Below are 14,061 nucleotides of genomic sequence, written 5' to 3' on the forward strand. Positions count from 1 at the left end.
TATCTTTTGCCACAAACATTTCTGCTGCATAACCAGTTAGCTGTAAGAAAACTGTGCCATAAAAGAGAAAATAACTGGATGACAGTCTGGCTTCATTTCTCCATGGACTAATCAACTGCCCTTGGCAGGGTTAATGTACCAAAGCTAGCTGTCAGTTATTTCTCCATTAACAAAGCTCCTATTTGAATGTTATATAAATCTTAGTTAGCGATCTCTACACTGACACGTAGCCACGGAGGTCTTAAAATAGTGGATGGTAACAACTATATATATCAACTTGATAAAAAATACGGTGATGGAACCTACTAGAAGTGTGAAATAAGAGCGTAAAGCCAGATTGCATACTCTACTGTGCTAGAACATGAGAACATAGCAGTTACAGTGATAACAAAGCTCAGTCATAAATGCATTACAGCGTTAGCACTTCTTTCATGCTTCCCATAGAACTTTGGAAGGTCTGTTAATGAACATGTGACAATACGCCAAGAGAAAAACAGCAGCGTAGGAGGCTTGCAGGATGCAATGCAAAGCTCAGTTACAAATTATGCATCCTGGTATTTGGAAACTGATACCTCTCTTAATAAGGAAAAACTTTGGTGAAAGAAGCAAAACTGTGATGCTAAATGACATAAATCAATAGGCAAAAAAAAAAAGTATACTATTACAAATAAAGACTTGGAAGATGAATGCCTGGTGCAATCCACAAAATCAAATCAGTTGTTTGCACAATATACACTTTTTAAGAGCATTCAAATATGTTGTATTTCGCAATAAAGTCCTCTAATTTTGTTATTCATTTTCCACAATTCATTATGTCCTTTTAAATGAAAGGCCCTTTTTTATTTTTGTTGTGATTTTTTTTTTATAGCAAGTTGCCTTACAGTCAATTACTTATGCAGCAAAAATGTCTGTGGCAAAGATGTTTATGGCAAAACAACCTAGAATCATATTTCATCTACTTCTTAAGTTTATTCTGTTAATAGATGGGTTGGATACACAGGCTTAGAATTAACCTATTTAACTATTTGCATTTTCTGGATAAAAATTTCAAAAAGCAACAACAACAACAAAAACCCATTTTCATCATTGGGGGAAAAAGAATATGAAAATAGGAAAGATGCCAATTCTTCCCAAGTTATTTTATTACCTTTTAAAAAGATTTTAGCAGGCAGAGGGAGAGGCAGAAGCAGGCTCCTCACTGAGCAGAAAGCCCTGTATGGGGCTGATCATGACCTGAGCTGAAGGCAGACACCCAACCAACTGAACCACCCAGGTGCCTCCCCAAGTTACTTTAAACTGCAATAAAACTGGTGCAATTCCAATTAAAACAACAATTTACCGACTACTTAGTATATACATCCAAGAGAACTGGAAACTGGGACTTGAACGGATATTTGTAGACCTATGCTCACAGTAGCATTATTCCTAATCCTCAAAAGGTGGGAGCAACCCAGATGTCCAGGGACACGTGAATGGATAAACAAAATGTCGTGTGTATACACACCCACTCACCCCCACACACAGCGACACATTATTCAGCCTTAAAAAGGGGAATTCTGACAACATGGATAAACCTTGAGGATACTATGCAAAGTGAAATAAGTCAGTCATAAAGAGACAAGTACTATAGGATTTCACTTCTACCTTGGAGGTATCTAACCAAATTCATTAGAAAGTAGAATGGCAATAACTAGGAGGCAGAGGGGCAGGGGAGTTTAATGAATACAGAGTTTTTACCTTTGCTAGATGAAAAAGTCCTGGAGACTGGCTGCACAACACTGGGAATGAAAATACACTATTGGACTGTATAGCCATAAGCAGTTAAGACAGTAACTTTTATGTGTATTTTAACACAATTAAAAAAAACCAAAGTGACAAACCATGTATGGAATTTTTCAGAGCCTAAATAAGGAAGTGAGTAATAGCCAAAAAAAAAAACTTGGGAAAAAGAATGAAAGGAAACAGGCCTAGCCATATACTAAGATACGTCATGAAATTATAATAATTAATATAGTGTAGTAATGAGACTCCCCAATGCTGTATGGGCCAGCATTTAGTATTATGACAAGGATGACATCATAATTTAGTGAGCAAAGACTTTTATTTCAAATAATGTGGGGTCAATTAGTTTTTAAGTTATTGTTTTGGGGGGTGATCACAGTCATATGGCTAAATCCATTTCAGATGAATTGAAACTTAAAGCTATTTTCATGTATCTCATTTCCCTTGATTATTTTTCTGCCTTTCTTATAGTTTATGATTATTTATTTTGGCAGTCTCCCCTTTACATTCTATTAACCAATGGGGTGACACGTGCACAATGCTGTCACTTTGGAATTTCAGTAATCTTGTAGAAAATCGGTCAACAAACAGAAGTATATGTCCTGTTTTAAGAAAAAAATCTATTTAATGGAGTCACCTAAAATAGTAAGCTCTCATTGATATCTAGCAGTATTTAATTTACCAGTTTTATTAAATTTGATTTCATTAACTCTATAAAAAATGTGACTTTGGGGCTGATACACAATATATCACTGCAGTCTGAAGGGCCCGTAGTCACCAACATGCTTGCACTTTTAACACCTGAGTATGAGCCACTCAGGCAAAAGGTTTCCACATAGTATTTTTTTTTTTAAGTTTTATTTACTTATTAAGTAATCTCTACACCCCATGTGGGGCCTGAACTCATGACCCTGAGATCAAATAGTTGTGTGCTCCCCTGGCTGAAAGAGCCAGGCTCCCCTCCATGTTTTATTTTTTGAATACTTTAAATTGTCCACTTTAAGTTACTGAATACATATTTATTCCATGCCAAGTCAAGGGACTCTAAAAGGTATTTCTGGGTTTACAAAATACCTTTCATAGATAGTGTGATAGAGAAAATGATTCCATCAGGTGTCTACACCCTAGTTTCCAGAACTTGTGAATCAGTCACTGAATCATGGCAAAAGGGTCTCTGCTGATGTAATTTAAGACAGAGACAATCTGAGATAGGGAGATTACCCTGGCATATCCTCATGTGTCCCCTTTAATTACATGAACTATAAAAGCAGAGAGCGCTCTCTGGATGGAGGTAGAAGAGATGCAGCAGAAGGCAAGGTCAGAGACATCTGAGGTGGGAGGAGGACTCTAGGCACTGAGGCTCGTTTGAAGACCAAGGATGCGAATGAGGACTGCAAGAGGCTTTTATTAAGCAGCTGAGATGGGGTTTCCGGCTGACAGCCAGCAAGGAATGGGACCCCGACCTTACCACTACAAGCGACTGAATTCTGGTAACAATCTGGATGAGCCTGGTGCCAGGTGTGCCCCTGAGCCTAGGCTGGTTGACACCCTGATTTCACCCTTGTGAGACCGGAGCAGAGGAGCCAGCCCGGCCCACCCCAACTTGCGACCTCTAGAGTGGTGAGATACTAAATCTGCATTGTTTTAAACTGCTTAGTTTTTGGCATTTTGTTATCACAGCAATAGGAAACAAATACAGAGATTGAATTCTTTTATCAATGGAAAAAAAAAAAAGACAAAGATTCTGTTATAGGTGATATAGGAGGGTAGGTTTATGACTGCCCCCCCCCCCCTTTTCCAGTTAGACTCATGGACTTAACTGATTCTATGTCAAGTAGTGACGCAGTGCTGGCCCAAGTAGCAAACTTGGTACAAGGAAATTAAGACTAGTTCCCATTAGCTGGTTAATCTATATTATGATTCTGGCAATGTTTTCAGAAAGATTATCCTCCAAGGAGTGACAACTTGTTCTTGGTTTGTCCTCATAGTTGTGAAATGACTGTCACAGCATCAAACACAGTGTCCTCATCCAGCAGCATGTGAAGGAAGACAAAGGTGAGTACGGCCTCTCAAGGAGTGATGTAGATCCAACCTCACAAAATAAACAGATTAAGAACATTTCCTCGGTTTAGTCCCATAGTGTTTGAACAAATAAAAAAAATGGTGTCAAAGAAGAATATTTGATATTTTTCCTGTCACCTTCCCATGATCTTCCTCCCTTCATTTGATCATCCTGTTACAATAACCAAAGCAAAAGCCCAGTAATACACTAAGCAAAAGTAGGAGAATAAATACAGAAACAGATACTGGGCACAAAGAGGAGGGACATCCTAAGACCTTTGTGTGCTATTTTCGAGTACTGGCACCATTCCTACTACATTCCATTGCTACTGTTTACGCAACTAAACAACTCCACTGTGTGAACACAAAATGTGTGTGCTGGGGTGGGAAGCAGTGGGGGATCGGTAGGAGCTGGACCTCTGATAGTCAGGTAGGGGTCATATCACAAAGGTTATTAGCCTCTATCCCACAGGTGAACGTTAAGAAGAGGAATGGCACAATTGTTCACATGTCAGACTACTTTGGTAACAGAAGAGGAAATGGATTAAAATGAAGTTAAGAGCAGAGACTGACAATCGGAAAAGGACAAACATTATATGGTCTCATTCATTTGGGGAATATAAAAATTAGTTAAAGGGAATAAAGGGAAAGGAGAGAAAATGAGTGAAAATATCAGTGAGGGTGACAAAACATGAGAGACACCTAACTTTGGGAAATGAACAAGGGGTAGTGGAAGGGGAAGTGGGTGGGGGGTTGGGGTGACTGGGTGATGGACACTGAGGGGGGCACTTGGCGGGATGAGCACTGAGAGTTATGCTATATGTTGGCAAACTGAACTCCAATTAAAAAAAAAAAAAAAGCAGAGACTGAAACCAGGAGAAGGCTACTATATTACACAGAGATAATGAGGACCTGAACTTGAGAAGCAACAGTGGAAATGAGCATAAGGTACCCAACGTAAAGAATGCTCAGAAGGTAAAATATGTGACATGCACCACAGGTCCCAGCTAACTGCCATCTTCAGCTCCCTGCCCTTGCCTTCCTTGCCAGAGCTCGCCACGCAGGCCAGAAAAGCCAGCCAGCACCTGCACGCCTAACCCCTCCCCCCCCACCAGTCACAGGTGAATCCATTCCCGACAATTCCTTGGGAGAGGAGGGTGGCCCTGGGAAAGCCTCTTCTATGAAAAGGAGAGGTGCATATAGAAAAAGGTCCTATTCAGTTCGGTCTTCCTTCCCCTCCTGCTGGATGAGGATCCTGTGTCTGGTGCCGGGACGGTTGTTTTACAACTCTGAGGGGACAGACCAGAACAAAAGCCAACATGGTGGGGACAGCGAGTGGCCAGATAGAAAGTCTTGGTTCCCAAAGCCCCAGCTGAGCTGTTGAACTAACCTAGGGATTGTTTATCTCTGGACTCAAGTATCCTTCCAGCTGAAGTTACTGAGTGACAAGTTATTACTTTCAGAATCAACCCAACTACAAGAGATAGGGCCTGGTGACTGGACGCTGAGGGTTTGTAATAAAGAAGAATCAATAGTTTTACTCTCAGCATTCTGGCTTGGGAAACGAAGCAGAAAGTTATCAAGACAACATTATGACATAAGAGTAGTGGTGGTGGTGGGGAATACGGGTGTGGGGGGGTGTGAGGTGGAGTAAATGGGGAGGTTGGGGCCGGGGAGACAAGGGAAGTGGAAGAAGTTTGTTTCTGGACGTGCTGATTCAGAGATATTATGGAACCATTTGGGTGAAGCGTCTATTTAGGGTCTGGAACTCATTTAAAAATAAAGTCTGAGTAGGGGCGCCTGGGTGGCTTAGGTGGTTAAGCATCTGCTTTCAGCTCAGGTCATGATCTCGGGGTCCTGGGATAGATCCCTGCGGCGGGTTCCCTGCTCAGTGGAGAGTCTGCTTCTCCTTCTGCCTCTGCCTACTGCTCCACCTGCTTGTGTGTGAGCACACGTGCTCTCCCTCAAATAAATCAATAAAATCTTTTTTTTTTTTTTAAAGTCTGAAGTAGATGTAGATGTGTGTGGGAAATCAGGTCCTCTCACACGCTCAAGAAGTCAGATGGAGGTGGGATGGTTAAAAGAAGTACGGACACAAACTTCCTTATTTGAAGAGTCATAGAAAGTGTTTTTTCTTTTCTTCCTATTAAGGCTCTGAAGATGTATAGATACTATCTGAAAATAGGAAGAAAGCTGTTTATTGAATGAATCTGTAAATATTATCATGTTACTGCATATTTTTATTTTCTAAAAATCCATTGCTAGCCAAGATAATCTGAAAAATTGCAAAATCTGGGTCTATGGTAAATGAAGCCCTTGTGCCAGAGCGCCTATACCAGACTCCTAGCAACTGCAGCGAAGCCGAGTCACCTGCTTTCCTACTGATACCCACCAGTAAACCAGGAATATGTGAATAATCTCATTCCAAGACCCAGAAAATAACCCAGGACATGTTTTATTGGAGGTAGATTACCCCAAAGTACAAAGAGGAACATAATCACTGAGAAAGCAGCAAGCAATAATTTAGCAGTACTTTGTAAGATTAAGTAGCCTTTTAAGGATTATCCCATCCCCCCATGAGAAGAAGTTAATACAGGTGACCCTGATACGATTTCTCTTTCATGTGTGGCAGTTATGGAAGAACAGAAACCATCAGTGATTCCCAATCTAGGGAATAGGAAAAAAACCACAGAGCTGGAGCAGGTGATAGTCTCCCAGACAGAGATACAAGGATACATGACAAGGGGTCCCTATAAATAGTGATTATAAATGCAAATCAAAGGTTGACTTTGATGTTTGCAAAGTCTGGACTGGACAGACAGCTAGATAGGGTCTGTACAGACAACAGCGATCCCCGTCAAAGGCATCAATGATGCATGGGCAGGAGCATCAGAGAAAGAAAGAATCTGCCCTTGACATCAGGTAAAACCGTTTTAAAACCAATACAACTTGAGAAAACGGAGTATAAAAGATGCAAACTTGTACCTCAACACGTGGGTCTTAATTTAAAAACGTAACTCTGATCACCCTGCTATCATGAAAACCTGAGCTGGTCCCTCTGGTTCAGAGACCTGCCCCCCCATCAGCCCATGTCCCAGCCCCAAACTAATGAAGTTCTAATCAAACTTTCCGTCTTTCTCTTTTGTGCATCCCATACTCTAGTTATGGACCAGATGGTGTTTCCCAGTCCCACCTCTGCTCTCCCCCTGCCCCTGCCACACTGTTCATGTAGACTGTTCTCTGCCTGTAGTGGGCCCTGAACCTCTCAGCAATCCCTGTTCCTACAACCACATGTGGTCTCCCCCTTTAAGTCCAGTTCTGAGATTCCATTATCCAAATCATGCTACTTTGTTTCGAATTGTTACTACGGTTGTAACCTCCCCTATGATATTCCAAATTCCTCAAAGAAGAAAGAATAATTCATTTTTGTGACATCTACAAGGTCATAATGAAATAATTGCAGGTTGCAGGATTAGTGACATAGAACAGCCACAGCCTGAAAGCCCTCAAAAGAACATGCAAGGGCAAGTTTATTAGAAGTCTAATAATTCAACTATTTACCATTCCGATAAGACATTCATAAGCTCCTTCTCCTCCTATTGCTAGCAAAAAGCCACACATAAGAAATAAATACAGGAATTATTCAGTAGAGGGGATAATCAGACTGCAGTCTAGAAATTCTAGATCCTATTTTTAGTTATCTGGGCAGGTTTAATTTACCCTTTTCTCTACCTGCCTCCTCTGTAAGTACCTACTTTACAAAAGTGGTGTAAGGAATAAGATCTTTATTAACAACTTAATGTTTTTAACATCTTTCAGGACACTCCTCCCTTTGAAATACACTGCTTTAAATATCAGCTCTAGCCTTTCCTACAGTTACACAATTAGCAATGATTGTTGTGATTCATGGAGTACCTAAAGTGTAAGGAAGCCCATTATATGCCAAAGAATGCATTTACAGTTTTATTATAAAAGCAAAACTTCTCCCTACCTCTACTCTCAGATTCTTTTTAGTCTCTGACCCTCTGGCCATTGCATAACCCTAACTCATAAAAGACCTTAATGATCCTGAAGAAAAGGCATACTGTGCTCTCAAAAGCAGAATATATTCTGTGAGATGTTTTGTAATAGTCTTCATGAATAAACAAGAAACCCAAATGCAGATCACTAAGGTGGGTGGGTGGCAATGAAACCGTAAAAGGGCAATAAAACGTCTTGAACAATAAAGGTATCCAGTACCACGAAAAGTTGAAATCCAGAGAATGATTCCTAACCTAGTGACACAGGCCAAAGACCTGCCCAAGTGCCCTGCTTTTTTCTAGGCTGTCCAGTTGTACTCTTCCCTAATTTTTTTTTTCTGCCATGTTTCACTGTTTTTCCAGTATGCTAATCCATCTCCTTCTACCTCCAGCCCCCTACACGAACTGAGACCTCCCTTCACGTCCCCCGGGGCAGTCTCTATCCCATCCTGACATAATTCCCAGATTAGGGCACGGGAGTTTCTTCAGACCCAAGAGGTCACGCTGTAAATGTAGAAAGGTATACACAACGCAAAGGGAACACGTTTAGATCTGTGAGTGAGAACCAGGACTCCTGACATCTAGCATTTCGGCTCTTCTGCATCTTGAAGCCCAACAAAAATGAGGAGGACTTCTTCATCTGCCAATCCACTCACAGGAGACTTCGCACATGGAAGGCAGAGGCAAAGACGCACCAGCCGAAAGCGAACGAACCCAAGCAGCACGCGTCCTCGCCGCAACCATGCTCCTCCACCGGGGACCTTCAACGGCAGCTAAAAGGCAAACCGACCCCCGGACCGGGTTCCGAGGGCCTGCTGTGCTCCGAAGTTAGACGGCCTCGTCCCAAACAAGTTCTCCCCTCCCGTCTCCTGCCGTCACGCCGGGTACCTGTTGCATCCCCTGCAAAGGGTGCTGCGAGGCCGGCAGGGGAGCCCCCCGGCGCAGCCACGGAACTCAACCCGCTTGCTCAACGGCAGCCTCGCTCACGTCAGTGCGGCGGCCCCGAAGGCAAGGGGCTGTCGGCTTCCGTCCTCCCTGGACGCGGTCCTGGCACGGGCCCGACTCCGCGACTTTCGGGACTGGGGAGTTCCTGACGACTCGGGCGGGAAGAGGCGCGCGGCGGGGAGGACCGGCGGCCCGGGGGCGGGAGGCCCCGCGACGGACGCTGCGCCCCAGGACGCCCCCGCCCGGCCGCCGAGGCGCAGGGGGCCCCGCCGCCCCTGCAGCCGCTGCGAGCCCCGGCCCGGGCCCGAGCCCGAGCCCGAGCCCGCGGGCGCCCCGACGTGCGCGAGGATTCCCACAGCCGCCTCCTCCCCTCCCCCACCCCGAGAACCGAGCGGGCGGCGGGGACGCGCGGCAGGAGGCGCAGGGGCCCGGGTCGGGGTCGGGGTCGCGGTCGCGGTCGGGGTCCGAGCCCCGCGGCCTGGGCCGCACTCACCATGTCGTACACGTTGAGCACCACTAACTGGTTAGCCCCCATCCTCCTCCCCGCGGCCGCCGCCTCGTCCTCCAGCCGCTCCGTCTCCCCGGGGCCGAGGCCGCTCCCACCCCCGCGGCCACTTCAGGGAGCCAGAGCCGGGCACTACGCGCACAGCCCGGCCCGCGGCAGCCGGCGCGGGAGCATCGGGGAGCCGGGCCGCTCCCGGGCGCCGCCGACAGGACCCTCCGCGCCGACGGGGCCGGACCGCTGGCGGGCCCGCTCCGGCTCAGGCGCCTCCCCTCGGCAGCGGACACGTGGGGAAAGGCGGGGCCTGAGCGGGGGCGGGGGGCGGGCGCCAGGCGCCCCGGGGGCGGGGCCGGCCCGGCGCCGGGGCTGAGCCCGCCTGCGCTCTGGCTCCGAGCGGCAGCACCTCGGGACCTAAAATGGCGCCTCTCCGCGCTGGAGGAGCGGGGCGTACCAGAAAGACTACCGTTCCCGGCATGCAGCGAGGAGACTCCGGCTGGCCGTTCCGGGCGCGGAGGCAGAGGCTCGACAACTACGGCTCCCAGCAGGCAGCGCGGGCCCCGCTCCTTGCCGTACCAGGCCTCCTCCGGAGACTACAGCTCCCAGCATGCAGTGCTTGGGATCCGCGCCGGTCCTGTGCGGTCCGCCCTTGGCTGCAGGTGAAGTCCTCTACCTTCAACCTTGCCTTTTCTTCCGTGCTGCTGCTGTTAGTTTCTGTCGCGTTGAGCCCTTTGAAGGCGGCGGAATGGAATGTGGCAAAAGACCATAGCGACGACTCTGTTTTCCACACCCTCCTTGCCTTTTTTTTTTTTTTTTTTTTTGTACGTGTTGGGGTGAGGAAATAGAGGAAGGCAGGTTGCTGGGGAGGGGAGGGGAGGGGAGGGCCGGGCCACGACATGCGTCCAGTTAGTGCTCAATGCGAAATCTTACATTTTATGAACCTATCTTGCTGACATGGGAAGAGAGTGCCGTAGTCACAGGTTAGCATAAACAGGGACACAAGTAGTTGCTTTTCTATTTATTCAATAAATATTTGTTGTGTACCCGCCACATGCCTGGTAGTGTTGTAGGCCCTGGGGAATACCGTAATCAGAAGGCGGGAGGACAAATATGGGTGATGCGTGCTTTGCAGAGAATCAGAATAGGGTAAAGTGGTTGACAATCTTAGATTGGCTGCAGCTGGAGGGTCTTGGTGACGAGGTTTGGTGTAAATTGAGACTGGAATGGCAAATATCTGGACAAATATCCCATCAAAATGGAAGAACAAAGCTAACATTCAGGCAGTTAGGAAGCTATTCCACAGCGTGTGCCAAAAGGTGGCTTGGATGCTGGGAGTACTGGGGAACGCTGAGAAAATTCTATTTGTAATATTTTGAAACTGGAGCCTAAGGGAACTTGAATGAGTTGGGTGTTGAGTTTGTTAGGGAGAAAGTATTCAAGGATAATTTCTAGCTGTTTTGGCTTAGGAGATTCTGTAGGTGGTAGTGCCATTTATAAAATGTGAAACTTGGGAAGAACAGTTGGGAAAAGGGAAATCAAGAAGTATGGTCTGGTCATGTTCAGTTTCAAATGCCTTGTAGACATCCCTGATGTCAGGGAGGCGCTGGCATAAACTGGCCATTATCAATAGACTCTTAAGCCTTGGGGCTGATTGGATGACCTATCAGAGAATGTGTAGCTAAAGAAAGGGGCCGAAGGTAAAGCTCTAGGATTCTTCCTTTAAGAGGTCAAGTAGAGGAGGAAAAGGAGCCGCAGAGGCAGGAGAACATGCAACGCAGGAGCCCCACGACTATCAGATTCAGTAGTAAAGGAGGTTACTGATAATCTTGACATGAGCAGCCTTAGGAGAAGTGGGATCCAAAGAATATCTGGAATGGTTTGATGAGTGAACGCAAGGTGAAGAAATGGGGACCATTGGCAATTTGAGATAATAGTGGCGTAGGGCTGTGTGGTCAACGGAGGCCATTTGAAAGATGAGAGATCCCAAGGTAGAGTTGTATGCAAAGAGAGAGAAATTGATGATTTAGGAGATGGGGGAGATTTCTAAAGGCAAGGTGAGAAGATGCAATCGAGTGCACAAGTGGCAGGGTTGGCCTTGAGTACAAGGGATGCTTCATCCATAGCGACAGCATATAAGGCCGATGCAGGTATGTAGTGGTGGCATAGAATATATAGAAGACAAATGAACACGGGTTAGAAATTTGGGGGTGAGGGGATGAAGATAATCTCTTCTGTTTTGCTTTTTCTCAAAAAATAGGAGGCAGGATGATCACTGGAGAGTCAGAGGGGGAACATGAAGGATGTAGAGAATTTGAAGAAAGAGAGAAGTATAGAATAGGGAAAAAACAAATATACTAGGGAAATAGGATTCACTTGCCAGTGTTGAGTGACAGTAGGTCTGTGTGCATGATTGTTATTTGACTGTCATCAGACATGTTGTGGACAAATTTCTAAAATTAGTTTTTGGTGTATCCTGCTGCTTTGCTTCCTTTCCCTTCCCCACTGTGTCCTTCCTCTCCATCTTCCTCAGCTGAACAAACTAGAGCAGAAAAGGCACTATCCATTAGCGCTTCGTTTAGTTTTGGCTGTGCTGCTGAGGGCTCCCACCTCTGGCTCATTTCACCCCTGAGCTTGCATCCTCACTTTGGCCTTTGTGATCTCATCGGCTCTCAGCTGCCACTATCACATGCATGCTGAAAAGTCTAATGCCCTCATCCCCAAACTCCTTGTTTCTCCTGAGCACTAGGCCAGTATAACCTGCAGACTATAGGATTTCTCCAAAAGAGGTATTAGTTTCCTATTGCTGTTACAAAGGACCACCAGCTAGGTGGTTTAAAACAATATAACACAAATTTCTTATTTTACAGTCTTAGAGGTTAGAAGTCCAAAATGGGTCTCCCTGGGCTAAAATCAAGGACTGTGTTCCTTCTGGAGGCTCTAAGGGGAGCACCTGCTTCCTTTCTCAGCTCCTAGAGGCTGCTTTCATTCCTTCGCTCTTGGCCACATTGCCCTAATCTCTCTTTCCATCATCGTATCTTCTCTTAACTCTCCTGTCTTCCCCTTTTCACTTAGAAGGACCCTGGTAATTACATTGGTCCACCTGAATAATGCAGGATAATGTCATCTCAAGATCCTTAATTGATCACATCTGCAAAGTCTTTTCCAATGGAAGGCAGTTTATTTGCAGGTTCTGGAGAATTTGATGAGGAGAGCTGTTATTCTGCCTACACACAGGATGTTCCATGGTCACTTTGAAATCGTTAGGTACAAAAAAGAATTCACTGTGAGATGATGAGTTGAGTTGCTCATATGATTTAGGTATTGATCCACCAAAAACAAATTATCCATTCATTCATTGAACAAGTATTAAATGAGTGCCTTCTATGTGTCAGCCACTGTGTATCACTTGTACACTGTGATAAAACAGACATGACTGCTGCCCTCATGAAGCTAACAAACCCGTGGAAGACATTAAAAAAATGGATATATTTATTAATTTATCATTTAAATTGAAGGAGACAAGCAGTAGTAGAGCATAACAGGGAGACTTATTTGGGGTAGTTGTCAGAAGCTACACCAGTAATAATAAATAAAATATAAACAGAACTTAATAGAAACGAGGGAAATGTAATATAAATATTAACAAAGAAAATTTAATGTAAGGAACGTTTCATATAAAATTTAATATAAATGTAAATTGAGTATTGGAGGCCTAAAAAAGACAAACAGGGATCACTAAGTTGTTAGAGCAGTAGTAGGCACCAGAAGCAGCTGTCATCGCCAGGCCTTGGGGAACAATAACAGTTGGGATTTAAAGACTTTTAGAGCTTGGAGGAGACTCCTGTTGAGCTGGAATCGAAAACTCTGAAGAGGGCAGTTTGGTGAGCTGGACTAATGTCTCTAAAGGGGCACGATGATGCTGGTCCTGGAAGGTTTTTAGAAGTTTGAGTTAGACATATGTGGAATTTAGGAAACAAAACAGGATCATAGCAGAAGAGAGGAAAACATAAAACGACAAAATCAGAGAGGGAGACGAACCATGAGAGACTCTTAATCATAGGAAACAAACTGAGGGTCTCTGGAGGGGAGGAGGGTGGGTGACAGGGTCACTGGGTGATGGGCACTGAGGAGAGCACATGATGTCATAATAATAACTGGGTGTTATATGCAACTGATGAATCACCACTACCTCTGAAAACAATAAAACATTATATGTTAATTAACTGAATTTAAATTAAAAATAAGAGAAATTTCCTTAGGGAATCCCTTCTCCTGTTACCTCTTTCTGAATAATCAGTTCTCTTTTCAGAAAATAAAGGTGTCTCAAAAAAAAAAAAAAAAAAAAAAAAGCTGGAGTCAGAAATCAAACAGTGCTACTAAAGCCTGTTGCCCTGCTGCCCTGCTGGGGTGAATAAAAATGGCTAAGATCACACAGACAGGAAAGGTGGAGACAGGAAGCCCTTCTTCCTCCTGCCTGTGCCTGCCAGCTACAGGAGTGAGCTTGGAAACGGAGCCTCCAGCACCTGATACTAGAGAAACCAACTGGGCAGCAGAGTCCCAGCCTCTGCAAAGAAAGGCAGATTTGGAACAGATAGGAGCCTCGATACAAGCTCCCATAAATGCTTAGGCAACCTAGAGGGAGACAGTTTCCAAAGCATTATAGAGGAAGATAAATTTTAAGTTTTTTGCTTCGTGAACTGTGTTGTAGAGAGGAACCAAGTCCAATTGTGCTTTATTTATTGTTGTGTACTGGGT

General features: G+C 45.0%; 1 protein-coding gene across 3 annotated transcripts in view; it reads right to left on the reverse strand.

The window, feature by feature from the left end:
• Positions 1-13,649, reverse strand: part of DESI2 (desumoylating isopeptidase 2) — a 49,574-nt gene extending 35,925 nt beyond the window's left edge. For all 3 annotated transcript variants that reach the window (XM_072732830.1, XM_072732829.1, XM_072732828.1), the window contains exon 1: positions 9,301-13,649. In XM_072732830.1, the coding sequence (XP_072588931.1) occupies positions 9,301-9,342 (42 nt within the window). In that variant the 5' untranslated portion in view covers positions 9,343-13,649. The remainder of the gene's footprint in view (positions 1-9,300) is intronic.
• Positions 13,650-14,061: the final 412 nt, after the last annotated feature.

This window comes from Vulpes vulpes, chromosome 13 (assembly GCF_048418805.1).
Source record: "Vulpes vulpes isolate BD-2025 chromosome 13, VulVul3, whole genome shotgun sequence".
Taxonomy (NCBI): Eukaryota; Metazoa; Chordata; class Mammalia; order Carnivora; family Canidae; genus Vulpes; species Vulpes vulpes.